Here is an 18,178-nt window from a genome sequence, read left to right on the forward strand (position 1 = left end):
TAATCTTTTTATCTTTAAATTTTATTTAGGTATGTATGTGTGCCTAAATTTGAAAGTTTGTATTTTTTCTTATGAAAGTGTTTCTCGTGCTCAACATGTGTCATTTATAAGCACTGTGCCTAGGAAAGAATTTCTTTAAATATTAGGGGGGTGTATTGGATTGAGATTTCAATGGATTTCAAAAGACTTTTTTATAATAAAAAAGTCTTGTGGTATTCAATTAAGAATATTACAAAAGTTAAATAAATCTTGTGGTATTCAATTAAGACAATCATGATTTTTTTTCCAGGGCAATAAAATCTGTTGGTATTCAATTGAGATTTCTTATCACTTTTAAAATGTCTATCGGTATTCAAAAGTCTATAGATTTTGATGGACTTTTTTTGAGATGGATTTCAATGGACTTTTTAGTTGAAAATATAAATACTTTTGTCATCTAACAATCTCACTCAAACCCTCAAGACTTTTCTTTTCTTCCAAAGACTTTTTTCTTCTTGCAAAACTGGAGTTCACGTTCTTTCTTTTACTACATCCTATACTTTTCAATCATCTTCTTGAATGATTATCATTATCATATACAATTCCAATTTGCAATTGTTCATCGTATACATTCATCTGCCAAAAAAAACAAGCAAACCATATATGTTTCATCATTTCAATCATTATATATGCCACTTTAAAAAATTCCGTAACATAATTTTGCAACAAAAAATTATTCTGCAACCAAGCCTTTTTCTTTTATAATTCATAGTTGTTTTTATAGACTTTTTTATGATTCTGCAACGTCATAAAAAAGTGGTAAGAATCATAAAAAGACCACTGTTTTCTTTACAACGTTTTATTTTTCTTTTTTTTTTATAATTTTTTTATTAAAATATTCATTTATTTGATATTGATGATTGTTGATGTTTTTAAGGAATGATTCATTTTCATTGATTCATTCATTATTATTTTAGAATATATTTGTATCGAATTTATTGAGTCATTAAATTTTAAAAGTCTATAAGGTATTTTGAAATCTCAAAAATCTGTGTTATAAAGTCTTACAAATTCTTGTGTTAAGAATCATGATTGTAAAAAGTCTTTCAAAAAAATCTTCTAAAATCTCATAAAATCAATACAATGTCACAAAGTCTTTTAAAATCTTCAAGATTTTTTTTGCTAAAATTGTCTTATGAAATCCTAATCCAATACACCCCCCTTAATTAAAACGATCTAATGGTTCTAATTCATCAGGTGCAGTTTTACTAGTTTTACACGCATTCAATTCAAACCAAAGACAATTGGTTTGAATTTTTAAACATAGTATATCAATTTTTGCTTAGAATTAGGGGTGTGCATGGTCGGATATTTTGACAAACCAAACCATATCCAAACCAAAACCTATATGGATTTGGATACATGACCATAACCATATTTTTTGTAAACCGGTTATATAACTGATTATAAATCTGGATATGGATATATAACCAGATGTTTTTATAAAACCGGTTAATTTTTTAAATCCAATTTTAAACTAGTTATTTTTAAAATAGATTAATAACCGGATATTTCTCTTTCAAAACCAGATTTTAAGATCAACTTTTTTAAAAAAAAATAAATTTTACCAAAAAAAAATCCTTTTTTTTTTATCTTAAATTCAGTTTAAAATTGATTTTTTCTAAATACAAATTAAAAACTAGTTATTTCATAAAATTGGATTCTTCTCTTTCAAAATTAATATTTAAAACCAAATTTTACAAAAAAATAATCAGAACGAGACCACTTTCACTCGTTCAGCCGACAACAAGAGTTCTGCGGCGCATCGTCCACCACTTCGATTCGAACTTGCGCCGTAGCCATTTGCTGCACACTCGCCGGCAACACATATCCCTCGCCGCACAACCGATCTCCACGACGATGTTGACAGCATAACGTCATCTTCTTCGCTGCGAATTCAAATTCATCGTCTAAGTTAGAATATTACTCCATGTCAAAAAAGTGAAAGAATCACTGGAAATAAAAAGTCAACGAAGTCGCGCCGCCGTTGTACCAATTACAGTTAACGAATTGAAAGAGGGCCTTTTCCGCTACTTCATCATTTTTCTCTTTTCTACTTTTTTCACGGTGAGTATTATTTATACATTTTCTATTCTTTGATTTGCACACAAGATGTTTGTAAAATGTTCTCTGTGAATTCTCCTTTTAGAAAAAAACTCTGCATGTAAAAATTCATGCTTTGATTGAATTATATGTTGGAATGATGTATGAACCTAGCATTTGGATTTTGGACAGAAGAATAAATGCCATTTTTGCTTTGTGATGGGAACTTTTTGATCATCAACCATGAGTATATACACTGTTTGTGTGTTAAATTGGTGATTTTTGAACGTATGATTTCCGGCTAAATGTGAACGAGATAAGATTTTTTTTTTTTTTTTTGAAGAAGCTAAATTAGTCCACCCAAATTGGCACAAGAGATAATCGAACCTGAGACCTTAAGGAGGAGCACACTCCCAGGTCCCAAGCCAATACCATCAGACCAACCCAAGTGGGTTACGAGATAAGAACTTAACTATGATGTTAGTTAGTACTTTAGATTCATAAGAATACCATGTATGAACTGTGGGATGTAGTATCTTAGTTAAGATGGCATCGTATAAATTCACGTTCATGCGTAATATTTCAGATGTAGAATGTTTTAAGCCGTTGATTGAATACTCAAGCGCATAAAGTTCTAAGGTAGGCATATATGCCTTTTATGTAGGCCTAAGCAATATCCTAGAATCAGGGGAGGGGGTTGGAAGTTTTTTGTGTGAAAAGTGAAACCTGTGGAAAAAAATCCTCTCTTTTTAGCTTTTATGTATCAGTTTCATTTACCGATAAAAATTTATTTGTGGTTGTTCTTCTATCTTTGCATGTTGTTCATAATTCATACTTGTGGATTCGTAACAGGCAACTATTTGGTCAGCATGGATGTAGCACATTACTATTTAGAAGGTAATGCAGATGCTGTGGAGTTTTGCCCACATAATGGGCACCACAATATTTTAGCAGCATCCACTTACACACTACAAGAAGGTGATCAACCTAGTAGATATGGAAGCATTTCACTTTTCAACACTGATGGGGACACAGGCAACCTTGACAAGGTTTATAGTGAGGAGACTAGTGGGATTTTCGACATAAAGTGGAATCCACCAGCAGGGCACACTAGTCCTCTTTTAGGTCAAGCAGATGCTGATGGATACTTGAGAATTAAGATGCTTGATCGTGGCTCTGATGGAGTACAAGGTGTGAAATTTTATCCCTTGATTCATTCATTTCTATAACAGTATTTTCACCGGTGAGTACACAATTACAAGCATGATACTAGAAGTCTTGAAGTAAATTATTTAGTACTTACACCCTCATTGTTGTCAAAATTGACTGGAATTCGAACAAAAATTACTTTTTGCGATCTGTGATTGACAACATTGCTTAATGCTTACCCTCGATAAATTGGCAGTGGAAAGCGCCACAGATCAACAAAAGACATATATTCAGTAATAGTTAACTACTTCATGGTGAAAGTAGGAATGCCAAAGTTAGCATTTTCATTTTTTTAACACAGTCCAAAAATCCCATCACGACACTGATATTTATGACATCCTTATATCAGGTTTGGTTCATATTTTTGCCTATTTCTAGGAATATACAGTTTCTGTTTGTTTACCTTTACCATCTCTTTCTAAGTGGAAGGCTTTTTTTTCCTCGTATAGTACTGTATGAATATTTAAGTACTGCTTACTACTGTTATTTGACCCTATAGAATTCCAATTATCTTCTCATTTATTAGTGCCTATTGCTTTTATTTATATCAAAGATTTGAAGAAAAAAAAATTATACCAAAGATTTGGTTTCTCTACATGTAAAGGATATATATGTTAAGTTTATAGCTAGCTGGATATGCAATTGGGCATTTTTTCAGGAGTATTGGTTGTTTATTTAAATATCCATTACAGAAATAGTGACACATGCCTTCTTCTTTCCAGTTAAACTTTAAGCATTACCTTCCAAATATCAAAGTTTCCTCTTTGTAGATAAAAGTAGTGACACATGCCTTGCCATGAAAATATTGCATTCCTTTGCTGAGTTACATTGTATTAAAGAATTTGTTATTGATTCAATGGCAGGGACTTATCTAAAAGAGATTGCAAGTGAGAAAATCAGTGACTCAATGTGCTTGTTCCTGGATTGGAATCCTTCAGCCACATCAATCACTGTAGGGCTTTCTGATGGCTCTGTGTCTATTGTTTCTCTTCATGAGTCCAAGCTGGAAGTACAAGAAGAGTGGAAGGCACATGATTTTGAACTTTGGACAACCTCTTTTGATATCCACCAGCCAAATTTGGTATATACTGGCTCTGATGATTGTAAGTTTTGTTGTTGGGATTTGAGGGATAGTCCTTCCAATCTTGTATTTAAGAACTCTAAAGTCCACACAATGGGTGTTACTTGCATTGAAAAGAATCCTCATGACCCAAATAGCTTATTAACCGGCAGCTATGATGAGTTCTTGAGGGTGTGGGATTTAAGATCAATCTCAAAACCTGTTAATGAGACTTCAATTAGCTTAGGTGGAGGAGTTTGGAGGGTGAAGCATCATCCCTTCATTCAAGGCCTTGTTTTGTCTGCATGTATGCACAACGGTTTCGCGATCGTTGCTATTAAAGACGACAAAGCTGAAGTGTTGGAAACGTACAAGAAGCATGACTCACTCGCATATGGAGCAGACTGGCAGAAAGGAGAAGCAAATCATATAGATGGGAGAAGTAAACCAGTAGTGGCTACTTGCTCATTCTATGACAAACTTGTTAGGGTCTGGAGGCCCTGTAATGATATTATTTTGTAAATCCATGTTTAACTTTGAGCCCTCAGTTTTGAAATGTAACAATAACTATTTATTTATTCGACCATGGTTGCATTAAACATAGGAATATGACACTATTTTTTGCAACTACTAAATACTAGTGTTTCAAACTCACCCATTCATTGATATGTACCCTATTGTACAACTATATTGACAGATTGAGCTTAGCATACTTAATTCAATTGCCATTTTTATTGCTTATGTTTAGCTTATTCTTTTCAAATTGCTTATGTTTAATAATGGACAAAAACTTATTTTCACATGTTGTTTTCTTATAAACTACCTTAAAAAGTTTATAATAATACAAAAAAGCGTTTTTTTTTTTGCATAAGCTGTTTCATATAAGCTCAAAACTAAGTCAATCCAAACGGGTCCTTATTCTATGTATAAAAATGCTAAAGAAAATTGTGAAGACTAAAATTATAATGTAATAAAATTAATTGCGTAGACTTGACCAAGAAAAATAATAAATTTTATGGATAATTTTAAAAAATTATTGAAAAATATAGTCAATAGTTAATACACTCCTTAAGAAATTATTAAATGAGAAGGTAATGTACACCTTAAGAAAAAAAATAATATAAAAAAAACTATTTTTTTTTTACAATAAAAAAAACACTATTTTACCATTGAACTTTTGTTTGGTACAATGTTTTACCATTGAATTTAACATAATTAAGAAAATTATTTTACTCTTTTAGATTGAGAACATCTTCAACCGAGTTTTAATAAAGTAAAAAAACTTAAGAAAAAAAACTTCATCTGAGTAATACTTAAAAATTCAAAATAATGATGTACCAAAAAAAAATTCAAAATAATGTAAATTTTATGCAGTGTTTGTCACTTCATTCAAAGAGTGCTTTCTCCATTTTTCTGCGCGGATTCCCATGGCCCTCCGTTAAACCGGCAACATAAAATAAATTAATTTTTATTATTCTCAGTCAATTTTGTAGTAATTTTTTTTTTTTTAGGATTATTCTCAGTCAATTTTGTAGTAGAGAAAATAGAGTTTAATTGTTGTGCACTGTCGGTGTAAAATTTTTTTGCACATACATCCAATGATGCGTTGCCATATTATTTAATGAATGTGACACATCTTATGTTTTTAAATATCATACACGATGTGTCAGTATATTATTCGATGCATGTGTAAAATAACTTTATACTGACATATAAATTAAATTCAAAAAAATATTTGTTAGGAGATGTAAATTCTTTAAATAAATCCCAATTATAATGCATAATATATTTTAATTTTTGTCATAGAATTTAGTGACCAAAATTTTTATCTTTAAGGTGGATAATTGGAATGTATGTGTTCGAACTCCAACTTTTTTCCATATATAATGTGACGTCTTTATCAACTGATTTTAGTTCACGAAGACCGATTGTATTTTAATTTAATTGTAAAACAAATAAAAAAGATAGATTTAACTATACATTTGGTCCTTTACGTTTATTTTAGGTTTCGATTTGGTCATTATATTTAAAATGTATCAATTTGGTCCCTTACATTTTCACTATTTGCATTAGTTAGTCTTTTCTGTCAGTTTTTTTGCCAACACCGTTTGAACTATACAAGTGTCTAAGTGTCCACGTGTCTATCCGCATATGCATATGCAAACTTTTTTTTTGAAGAAACTAAATTAGTCCATCCAAATTGGCGCCACAGAGAATCGAACCTCATACCTCAAGAGGAGCACACTTTCAGGTCCCAAGCCAATACCAATGCACCAACCCAAGTGGGTATGCATATGCAAACTGTCTGCAACATTTGACAAAACTGACGGAAAGGACTAACTAATACAAACGGTGGAAATATAAGAGAGCAAATTGATATTTTTTAAACGTAACCGGTCAAATTAAAACCTAAAATAAACGTGAGATCAAATGCGTAAATATTAGTGTTGTGACCAGTTGTGACACAAAATAAATATTACTGTAGTAGTGAAATCATAGGATTGATTGTGCATGATATCTCCTTTTTATTTTACACTCTCAAACTCTGTCACTTTGCTTGCTGATGCAACATTTTCATTTCCACTGCAAACAAATCGAGATTCTTCGCCGCAATTTAATTCCACAATTCAATGCCATTAATTCTCTCATAATCTCCTGAAAATTTCAACATACAGAATCATCACTTCCAACCTTCAAAGGTCAAATTTTTTTGGTATTTTTCCATTGTTTTTATTGCAAATTCATTCAAAGATTGAAACTTTCTTCTGTTTTTGTTGGAATTAGCTTTTTGGGTATTCAAGGTTTTTAAGTTTTAAGGATCACGGTAGTTACCGATGGTTTTCAAAACAATGTTTTATTTTTTTTGTAGAAGCTTATACAACGTTGTTTTTGTCCTTTTAAGGTTTATATATGATTCTGTTTTTGTTCATTGTAAGCTACAAGATGTTTTTCTTTGTGTTGATTTGAAATTATAAAATGAAATATCTCAAATGTGTGATAATTTTGAGTTTGATATTATAATCTATTTGATTTGATGACGATGATGATGAAATTTTTGTTATGGTTTTTGATGAAGTACAAGCACTCCTCGGATTAGGCGAGCCCTGGTGACACGACACTGACACTTATGAATACATTGAATTCTGTCATTTTTTCAAATTATTACCGGTGTCGACGTGTCAGTGTTTGTGTCTTGTGCGGTATCTGTGTCTGTATCCGTGCTTCATACTTTTTTTATGTTGATTTTGAAATTTGAAATGAGATATATTAAATGTGTGATCAATAATTTTGAGTTTGAGCTTTTAATGTGTTTGAATTTTGATGATGATAATGTAACATCTTGTAATTGTAATTGAGCAGGTTTTCAAAGTTCAAAAGCTACTTATTTTATATATTAAAAAAGCTTTCAAAGTTCAAAGGCACAATGGTAGCTAAAATCAAGCAAAATGTTAGTGACTCTCATAATTCAACAAAACCAGTGGTCGGAGAGATTGATACTAATTCGCCGATTCAGTCTGTTAAAGATGCGGTTTCTCTCTTTGGTGAAGTTGCTTCCTCTGCTGAAAATCCTACCATTAAGAAGTCAAAATCAAAACCTTATTCTGTTGAGGTAATTCGGCATTTTTGTTTTTGTATGTGTTCTGTATAAATAAACTTCAAATCACATGTTGTAATTGTAAGACTATATCTGAAGTTTGTAAGTCAATAAGTATGATATCATAATAGAATAGTAACCTTAGTGTAAAATTCTTTCTTAGAATTGGTCTAGAAGTAATGAGTCGAATAGGGTGAAATTTAAAGACATGTTATTAGTTCACTGAATTTTGACAGTTCAAATTGGATAATTAATTATTGGACAACTTTGTTCAGGGTGTTTTAATTAGACAAGCTGTGTTCACCACTTAACTAAGTTCGTTGGTTATTATATTCATGTTCCTAATTTTCAATGTTAGCTGTAAGCAGTGTTGTCGATCGCGGAACAATAAGGATTAGTTCAAATTCCGCTACAATCTCCCCGCTATAAATAACCGCTATTTGACAACACTGACTGTAATGAAACTTTACTTTGTGACGTGTTTAATACTGCGTCTTACAACTTACAAGCTTTTATTATTTCTTTAGAGTGTTTGGGCAAAGGAGGCACAACTTCACTTAGCACAGGTAGAGCTGAACAAATTAATGGCGCAGCTGAAAAATGCGGAAACTACCAAGGCTCAACTCCTAGCTGAGCTTGAAAAATCTAAAACAACAGTTACAGATCTGAAACAAAAACTTAAAGTTATCCGTGAATCTAGAGAGTTAGCAATTCAGGAAACAAAAGCTTTAAAATGTCAAGCGAAACAGCTAAAAGAAAAAAAACTCGGCAATCTTAATGTGACCAATTGTACTTCGAAAGAAGAGTCAGAGTCTGCAGTTCAAAGGTATAAATCTATCATTGCAGAACTTGATCTCGCAAAGCAAGAACTTAGGAAGATTCGCCAGGAGTGTAAGGAATCGATGGAAGTGAAAGTTTCTGCCTTCAAGCGAGCAGAAGAAGCTAAAGATGCAATGGCAGCATACACAGATCGAGCGTATGAGCTTTCGAAAGAAATTTTAGCTGTACAAGAATCAATTCAGCAATTGAAGCTTTCATCTGTCGAAGCCAATCAACAGAAAGAAGAGATATTAGTTGAGAAAAATGTTCTGAGCCAATCATATAAAGCCACCCTTGAAGAATCAAAAAAGAAATTGCTCGCTTTAAAGAAGGATTTTGGTCCGGGACTCGCCGAAAATCTTGAATTGAAGTTTAATGAGACAATGAACGAAATATCGGCTCTTCAAAAGGAAATAGAAAATAAAAAGAAATCAGACATTGAATCGCTGAAAAGTGTCACTTTTGTGCTTGATGATGCTAAGCAATCATTGCAGAAAATATCAGAAGAGGAAAACTCTATTAGAAGCTTCGTGGAAGCTCTTAGGGTGGAATTGGAGAATGTAAAAAGAGAGCACTCAGTATTGAAGAAGAAAGAATGTGAAACTGAATCCATTGTTAGGAATCTGCGTGGCGAGCTTCATAAAGGCGAGTTGGAGCTTGAAGTCTACTTGGCAGAAGAATCTAAAGTTAGGGGTTCATCTAAGAAAATGATTGGGATGCTGAACCAGATGTCCAGTGAAACTGAAAATGCACGGCGGGAGGCTGAAGATATGAAGATCAAGGCAATAGAATTGAAAGTGGAAGCTGAAGTCACCAAACGTGCATTAGAAGATGCAGAAATGGAGCTTAAAGTAGCATTAGAAGAAGCAGAAGCGGCGAAAGCAGAAGAGGCGAGTATACTTGATCAAATTAGAGACTTGTCTGAAAAGACAAATGCTGATCACGCCTCAACGTCTGAATCTGGTGCGAGAATCACAATCTCTTGGGAGGAATTCGAGTGCTTAAACCGCATGATTGAGGAGTGTGATAGACTAGCGAGCGTAAAAGTGGCTGCTGCGACAGCGCATATTGAAGCTGCGAAGGTTAGTGAAAATGAGGCTTTCAAAAAGTTAGAGGTAACACAGAAGGAAATCGAGGAGATAAAGAAAGCAACACATGAGGCCTTGAAACAGGCCGAGATTGCTGGAAGAGCAAAAATGGCTGTGGAGACTGAGCTTAAAAGATTGCGCGAGAGACGGCATAAGAAAGCAGCAGAAACTGCAGCTCGAGTATTGGCCGAAAAACAAATGTCATCGCCGTCTTCATCATCATCACAGCGTTACAGGTTTCAACAACAGAATTCATTTCGGAAAAACATGGAGGTGAAAAAGTTGGAAAAAGGGAAGTTTTCGGTTTCAAAGAAAGTTCTATCGCAAAATATTAGTGGCATCTTTCACAGGAAAAAGAGCATGCAGGTTGAGAAAGGATTTCCTTCTTACCTTCCAGGTGAGAATCCTTTGTGAAATTTGTTCTAGTTTTGTGCAGCTCTTGAATGTGAGAGAAACATATTGATTTATATGGTTGTTGAGGGAAAACTATTTTGTTTTAGATTATTGTACATTGCTATTTTATTTTGTTGCTGATATTGAGGTTTCATGTTTTGCAGTATGATAAACTTTTTTCAATAAGCATTATGAACTATGATAAGCATTTGGAAAATTGTACCAATTATTTCATTTTTTTTTTGAGGCACTTTATTATTCTTGATGCTTTTCCTCTAATGTCTGATAAAGAAAAATAGAGACATTGTATGAAGCAATTTCTACTAGTAGAACATGCAAGAAATAAGAAAAAAAAAAGCTATAAATTCTCAAATTAAAAATGTGTTTCACATTAAGTAAATCCAGGGAAAGATAATTTGATACAAGTGATGTTATTAAAAATGATTCATGTTTATGACAATTTAATGTAAAGATAGTTTGTGTGATGTATAATTTTGATCTCTCAATAAATTTGTTAATGATTTTTTGGCATAAAGATGGCCATATTGTCAATTTTCTTTCATACAAAATACTTCAAGTCTACTAACATAATGTGTGACATAAGTGATAGATAATTGGATCTTTTAATCATTTGGCCGGAGTTTGATTTTCAACTTACGCGTAGAGGATATTTTGGTTTATCCAAAAACAAAACCTTAAAATTAAAAGCCTTGTTTCCCATTGAAATATTTGGAGTATAATGTCTGATCTAAAATAATCATAAAAGCAATTGGGAAATTAGTGAATTTTGTAGCTAGAACAGAAGAGACAAGGCGCGTTAAATCTCACATTGCTTAGAAAAGTAGAGGTTAAACACTTTATAAGTGAGATGATCCATAAACCTATTGCCTTAAGATTTTGAATAAAAGTGTGGTGTCTAACTCACTTGTATTTTGCTCGAACCCAATGTGGATGATTCCCCGATTATTACCTCGTGACTCAAATTTGGTATCAAAGTCGGTGATTCAACGAAGAGTTCGACTGTCTCATTGTATCGAAAGTCTTCCTGAGATGGTCAGGTGACGAGTCCCGTTTAGTGCAACCGCAACAACAGAGCAATCATATCCGCACAAAAAATTTCTTTCCGAAAAATGTGATGATTAAAATATCTTAGTACTTAGCTCCGACCCTCTACATTATAGAACAAAATCTCAATCCTTAACTAAATACTCCCTCCGTCCCAAAATATAAGCAAAAATGAGTCAATGAATTTGATGTATTTGGTTAAGAGTTTGGACCAGATAGATTCACTTTTGTTGACCAATATTTGCTTATATTTTGGGAGGGAGGGAGTATGTCCGAATGAACTCCTTTAGTGAAAACGGTTTACATAATGATGGAGCCTCGATATATCCTTTGAAAAACAATTAATTAATTTTGTTTTTTAAATTTAGGGTCAAATTTGCTTTTTAAATTTTTTGCATAGACAAAGCGACAAACATTGCATAAAAATTCACACAGAGTAATGTTATGTATTTGAATTTGGGTGAATGTATTTAACCTACCAATATCGACATTGTTAGTTGAGATATGTTTTACAAATGAGTCTTATGTAAAAATTATTTAAAACTATTTATAAATTTAGTTTGTGATTTTCTCTAATAATTTAGAAGAATTTGTGAATTTTATCAAAAAATATAAGTAAAGAAATTCAAATGCAATAATTGAAAGTTTAGAGACTAAAGTTACACAAAAAAAATAATTGAAAGTTGAGATTGCATGCAAAACCCAAATTATAACAACCAAAAGTGCCATTAGAAGTAAAAATTTATGAATGATTGGGTGAAACATAATGGAATCCAGGAGTTCTTAGTTGGCTCATAGGTTAGACAAAAAACCAAACATCATCATCTAACATCTATTAGGATCTGGTGTCTTGCATTATTTTTTATATTTAAAAAAAAGTATTTTTTCCATTAGACAAGAAGATAGTTAGACCATACAAGAAGAATATTAACAAGGCCCACTAAAAAACATAAATAAAAAGTGCTAGAAATACCAAAAGAATAAAAAAAAACAATTCTATAAAAAAAATCCTTTTTCTTTTATTAGAAAAATTTAGAGTGAAGGGATAACCCTTGTAGAACTTAAAAAAACTTACAAATAAAAACACACGGATTTAAAATACTATTCCATCCGATCTTAAATATAGGAAACAAAACACTTTTTAGATTCATTGAAAAATGAATGTATTTGATCTATAATTTAGACTAGATACATCTTTTTCCAATGAACCTAAGAAGTTTTTTTTTTTTTTTTTCTATCACCACAAATTTAATCTGGTTTGGGAGTCAGTTCTGACATCAAATGGTTTCAGTCCCCTCCTGATCGCAGTTGCAGGGGATCGAACTGTGGTCATCCTTACCAAGTTCAACTTCAATCACCACTAAACCATCTAACTATTCGTAACTTAAAAAATGTTTTGTTTCTTATATTTATGACTAGGGGGAATATATAACATTAAAAAAAGAAATTCAATCTAACATTAAAAATATTCTTTATTTAAATTACCATGTTTTAGATACAAAATTTTCTCCAATGTTTAATAGTCTCCCGTTGCAAAATATAAGAACTCTTTGACCACTGCACGTATGTCAATACATACTTTTAATTACGAATATATTTAATTCTCTATTAATAAAAATTATGGAAATTTGATATTTTGAAAATATACATCGAAACAAATCAAATAAGATCTTATATGATGATATTTACATTTATATACTTTTAGAAAAATTCGGTCAAAACAAGACATATGAATAATGCATTTAGTCAAAGAAGGTCATATAAAATGGACAGATGAAGTAATGAATAATCTCGGTCGGAAAATCTGTGAGAGTGAGACACACAAAATACGCTCTCTGCTCTCAATTTAATTTTCTTCATACACAAGAGTTATAGATCGAACTCCTGACTACTTGCTTAGTGTGCAAAAAGGCAATCAAATAATATATTAGAAAAAAAATAAAAAAGAGTCAAATAATACAAATTTAATCTTAAATAATCCAAATTGATATAAAAAATAGGAAAAAATTAAGAAAACAAAAAAAAAGAGACTCTTTTTGGTCGGTGCATTATGTAATAATCATAAATAATCCTTTAAATGCCACGTGTCATTTGACCCAAAAACTGACCCGATTCCACAAACAACAAAATAGTCTCGACAACACAATAACATAACCTCTCCTCCAACAACAAACATCATCAAACCCCTCGAAACAGGAAACAAAAAACACTCACTCGTTTCGCCACTTTCATTTTCTTCTTCTTCTTCATTTTCATTTTCACTCTCAAAAAATTTCGAAACTTTATCATATAAACGATGATGGGTAGTAACAATAACAACAGAGAAAGAGAAGAAACTCTCACATTCACAATCCCTTCATCATCTTCTCATCATTCTTCACCAATTACTGTTTCTGACACACTTGATAGTTATCTTACTGACCCAAGAAGTGCTTCTGGAAGTTTCCAGAACGATGGTGTTCTTTCTGGTGGTGGAGATGCTACTGATGTTGAGTTTGGTTTCTCAAGACCTGATTTTCGACAAAGTTCTCTTGTTGGTACTGTTGAATTGTACGAACGACATGTTTTTCTTTGTTACAAGAATCCTAGGTTTTGGCCATCTAGGATTGAAGCTGCTGAGTTTGATCGATTGCCTAGGTTGCTTTATGCTGCTGTTAAAGCTAGGAAGAATCAAATGAAGAAGGAGGTAGTGGTTTGGTTTATTTTTTTTTGGTTTCACCCTTTTTGATTTTTGGAACATTTATGAACAATTAAGGCTTTTGGTTTATTGTTAATAATCTGTGTTGATTTTGTGGTTTTTTTGTTAGTTTATGGTAATTGATTGGTTTTTATGTTGTAAAAATTGAAGCTTTTGGGTTTTTTTTTTGTGGGGTGATGAATTGTGAATGTATGATACACTTGAAAATTAGTGAGGTTTTTATTTTTTTAAGTTAATTGTATGATCTGTTTAGTGTTTAATTGGATGTGTTGGGAAAATGTGCTAATTGATTTTGTGAATTTTTGTGAGTTTTATGGTTATTGATTGGTTATAAACTTGTAAAAATGTAAGCTTTTGGGTTGTTTTTTGTGTGGTGATGAATCATGAATGAATGATACACTTGAAATAGGTGAGGTTTTACCTTTTTAAGTTAATTGTATAATCTATTTAGTGTTAATTGGTTTTGTGTGAAAATGTGCTAATTGATTTTGTGAATTTTTGTGAGTTTATTATGGTGATTGATTGGTTATAAACTTGTAAAAATGTAAGCTTTAGGGTTGTTTTTTGTGGGGAGATGAATTATGAATGAATGGACCACTTGAAATTGGTTGTGTCAAGGTTTTTTGATATTGAGGTTTTAAGTTTTTTAAAGTTAACTTATGATGTGTTTAGTGATAATTGAATGTGTTGTCGAAATTTGCTAATTGATTTTTGTTTTGGTTTCTTTGCTAGACCCGGTTAACGATATGTGAGGGTCATGATGGGACTGAAACATCAAATGGGGATGTGTTAATTTTCCCTGACATGATCAGATACAGGTTAGTGTTTGAGTTTTTCTTTTGCAATTTTTGATTCCCTTGTCAAGGTTTTTCTGTTTTTCATTTCCGTAGATTGTTGTTGACTAAAATGTGTCCTGTTAATATTGCAGGAGATTGACACATTTTGATGTTGAAACTTTTGTCGAAGAAGTTCTTGTGAAGAATGGAGAGTGGTTACCTGGAACACCTGAAACCTTGAAAGGTTCATATGTTTTTGTGTGTTCACATGGATCGAGGGATCGCAGATGTGGGGTTTGTGGACCGGTTTTGGTTAGTAGATTCAGGGAAGAGATAGAGTTGCATGGTCTACAAGGTAAAGTATTTGTTAGCCCGTGCTCGCACATTGGGGGACATAAGTATGCAGGAAACGTCATTATATTTGGATCAAGCGTGAATGGAGAAGTCACTGGCCACTGGTAAGGAGAAGACCTACACGGTTATCTAAATTCATTTTAATCACTGAACCGGAACTTTTTCGTTTATAAATTTATATGATCAAGTGCCGTTGTTTACCATATTGGTTATTTAGCTGACCTATATTCTTTCTACTCAACTAATGTAACCAGGTATGGATATGTTTCCCCGGAGGATGTACCTTTATTGCTTCAACAACATATCATGAAAGGGGAGATTATAGACTCATTATGGAGGTGATTATTCTTTATAGACTCATTAGAGTTAACTAGCAAGGTTCATAGTTTACTCAGAAACTAGTTTTAACTTTAAGTTTAACTCAATCAAGATTCTCTCGAACCTCGAGGGTTCTTCAAGTTCAAACAAGGCAGGGTTATAAAAAATAGTCTCTTGGCTTATAGACATATATGCCCCTTTTATTGTTACGTGTTTGATATATGCTTTTTTTAATCTGAATTAGAGTAAAACATCCTCAAGTCAACTTTGGTATCCATATTTTTCATATTGAAATTGTGTTCTTAGTTCTTCTTACAATAACTAAGATGTTCATACACTTTATCTTTAGCTGATGGTATGATATGATGGCTTTGTTCCATATGCATTTGAGTGGCGTTTTTAACCAGCGAGCCAATGTTAGTAAGACTGCGAGTATGATTGTGGTATCACATGATTCTGCAATCCAAGAACCTCCATTTGTGAGGCATTGTCGGAAAATCGCAGGGATTGCAGCGGAATCAAGCGTTAGTTTTGTTTGGTTTTCCCCAATTTTGGTCAGTGGAACCTCCTAATTTTTAAAATTAAATGAGACCGGGTTGAGTTTTTGGGCAAAAAAATACCATATTAGAATTTGCAAGCTCTTTTGTTGACTGTTTATTTTTTCTATTTACAATTTATAATTGTTAAGAGTCTCACATTGGATGAGATATGGCCTGCCAATGGGTTTACTTGGTAGTAGCCATCGCCTTACAAGCCGGTTTTGCAAGGTTGATATAGGCCCAATCCAAATTGTAATATGGTATCAAAAAGCTTATTCAACATCCATTGGGCCACCTGCTATCCGGTTTACTGCTATCGGTCACTCGGGTCACGCTCCATATGTCCAGTCCTTGTCGTGAGTATGTGTTAAGAGTCCCACGACAGTGTGTCTATAAGTGGGGACAATTTTCACCTTACAAGCCGATAATGTTGAGTTAGGCCGAACCCAAATTCTAATACTCATAAGCTTTTACTAAAACAAAGTACCAGTAATGAGTAATTCAACTACCATTAGTATATTTCTTACTACATCTCAAGATGTCCAGAAACCCTAGTTTTATCCATAACTTGCCAATATCATATCTTTTTGCCCCCTTATTTGTGATGGATCCTTCACGCGACAGGTTCCCCAGCTTCTGAAATCTGATATTTGCTGACTGTAGTACATGATAAAAAGCTAATATGCATCTAGCCGACTAGTTAAGAAAACGTCCATACATATGGCTGCGGAACATATTCTGACTCGTATTGTTTGTTTGCTTCTTTGAATATTTCCATCAGGGGTCAGATGGGTTTATCAGAAGAGGAACAAATAATAAAGCAAGAACAAAGGCTTCTGCTGAATGGCATAGGAATATTAGATGAAAGCTTTGCACTGAATGAATCCAGCGACAATTTCACAAGTTGCTGCCAATCAAATGGAGTTAGTTGCTGCCAAGAAAACAGAGACTCTTCCTTTTGTCAGAGTCAGGTTTCAGTGGATAACAGAATGAGCTCCGATGCCATCGAGACTGAGGCAAAGCTTTCAGCCGATAACAAGAGCAGCAAGCCGGTGATTTCTCGGACCAACAGCGGGAAAGGAGCTTCACGCAAGTTTCATTCCATGACAACATGGCTTGACGGCTGGGAGCAGGAAGATACTTATGCCGCTCTTGCTGTTGCCTGTGCTGCAGTGTCGGTTACCATTGCCTATAACTGCTACAAACAATTGACATAGGAAAAATTAACATTGGCAGTGTTATTATTTAGGTCAGTTTGCTTAAGCTTTAACATGTTTTCTGATACTTGTGCTGTTATTTAGATCAAACCTTATTTGACATGCAGGTATAAAATGAGATCTAAGTCATTGATGTATGTGAATGTGTGTACTTTACTGATTGTGGAATATTATTATTATGGCTATGGCATTTATAATCTGCCAGTTAGCTTGTAATCTGTACATATAAGAAACATTAGCCTCCGAATATGAAGTATTGTCGGTTTGTTTTAGCAAAAATTGATTTGTAACATTTTTCAATTTAATCTAAAGCTTTGGTGTTCCTCAAACTTGCTAGTTGATCCAAGATTTGAGGTGCACACAGCATATTCGAAGAGTCCCTTGCAATGTTTTGTCATAATGTCACCCACCACCGTTCCTCTATGCTTTGACGGCGGTGGCTTCGATCTCCGCACTTGCACTTGCCGTGTCTGGGCCCGAACTGGCTGCTCCTCCTACACCACAGGCATACTGCTTCACCTGTGCTAACAGCGACAGTGATGGCTGCATCCAATGCAACGGCACCAGCAGTTCAGCCCGACACGCTGGCGCAGTTCAATGTGCATAATGGCGACAGCGACTTCTGCTCTTACAGCGTAAGCCTCGTGGATGGTTTCAACGGATGTTTGTCAAAATAATTTTCTCCAATATTTTCACCCAGAAAGTTTTCACTAATGACATTCCCACATTCCACCCTTCATATCATTGTCTAAGTAATTTTTTTACCACTGTTGTCATCATTCGTTGCTTTAAAACATGACAAATTAATACATTACTCAATTATTATATTTAAATCTTTAAATATGTTTTTAAATTTTTGCCAAATAGTTCTTTTATTTACTTTAGAAAATAGCTTATTGAGCATTCTTATAGAATATTATTTCAAAACAAACTGAAGCAACACAATCAAACAAGCTATCTAAATG

At 33.2% G+C, this 18,178-nt stretch overlaps 3 protein-coding genes across 5 annotated transcripts; all 3 read left to right on the forward strand.

The window, feature by feature from the left end:
- The first annotated feature begins 1,737 nt into the window (after window positions 1-1,737).
- Window positions 1,738-5,098, forward strand: LOC123924569 (diphthine methyltransferase homolog). Of its 2 annotated transcripts, none has more exons than XM_045977516.1 (3): window positions 1,738-2,106; window positions 2,935-3,273; window positions 4,155-5,098. In XM_045977516.1, the coding sequence occupies exons 2-3, from the start codon at window positions 2,952-2,954 to the stop codon at window positions 4,871-4,873; spliced, it is 1,041 nt and encodes a 346-aa protein (XP_045833472.1). In that variant the 5' UTR covers window positions 1,738-2,106; window positions 2,935-2,951; the 3' UTR covers window positions 4,874-5,098. The 2 variants fall into 2 exon arrangements, with proteins under 2 accessions (XP_045833472.1, XP_045833473.1); XM_045977517.1 differs by lacking the exon at window positions 1,738-2,106 and adding an exon at window positions 2,155-2,398.
- Window positions 5,099-6,849: 1,751 nt separating this feature from the next.
- LOC123882491 (WEB family protein At5g55860-like) lies at window positions 6,850-10,496 on the forward strand. 2 transcript variants are annotated; one of them, XM_045931355.1, is made up of 3 exons: window positions 6,850-7,050; window positions 7,712-7,961; window positions 8,474-10,496. In XM_045931355.1, exons 2-3 carry the CDS (start codon window positions 7,776-7,778, stop codon window positions 10,265-10,267), a joined length of 1,980 nt encoding a protein of 659 aa, XP_045787311.1. In that variant the 5' UTR covers window positions 6,850-7,050; window positions 7,712-7,775; the 3' UTR covers window positions 10,268-10,496. The 2 variants fall into 2 exon arrangements, with proteins under 2 accessions (XP_045787311.1, XP_045787310.1); XM_045931354.1 differs by having other exon boundaries at window positions 6,869-7,064.
- Window positions 10,497-13,441: 2,945 nt separating this feature from the next.
- LOC123924390 lies at window positions 13,442-17,513 on the forward strand. The gene is made up of 5 exons (XM_045977266.1): window positions 13,442-13,997; window positions 14,742-14,827; window positions 14,938-15,243; window positions 15,394-15,477; window positions 16,778-17,513. The coding sequence occupies exons 1-5, from the start codon at window positions 13,608-13,610 to the stop codon at window positions 17,211-17,213; spliced, it is 1,302 nt and encodes a 433-aa protein (XP_045833222.1). The 5' UTR covers window positions 13,442-13,607; the 3' UTR covers window positions 17,214-17,513.
- Window positions 17,514-18,178: the final 665 nt, after the last annotated feature.

The sequence above is a fragment of the Trifolium pratense genome, linkage group LG4, assembly GCF_020283565.1.
Source record: "Trifolium pratense cultivar HEN17-A07 linkage group LG4, ARS_RC_1.1, whole genome shotgun sequence".
NCBI lineage: Eukaryota > Viridiplantae > Streptophyta > Magnoliopsida > Fabales > Fabaceae > Trifolium > Trifolium pratense.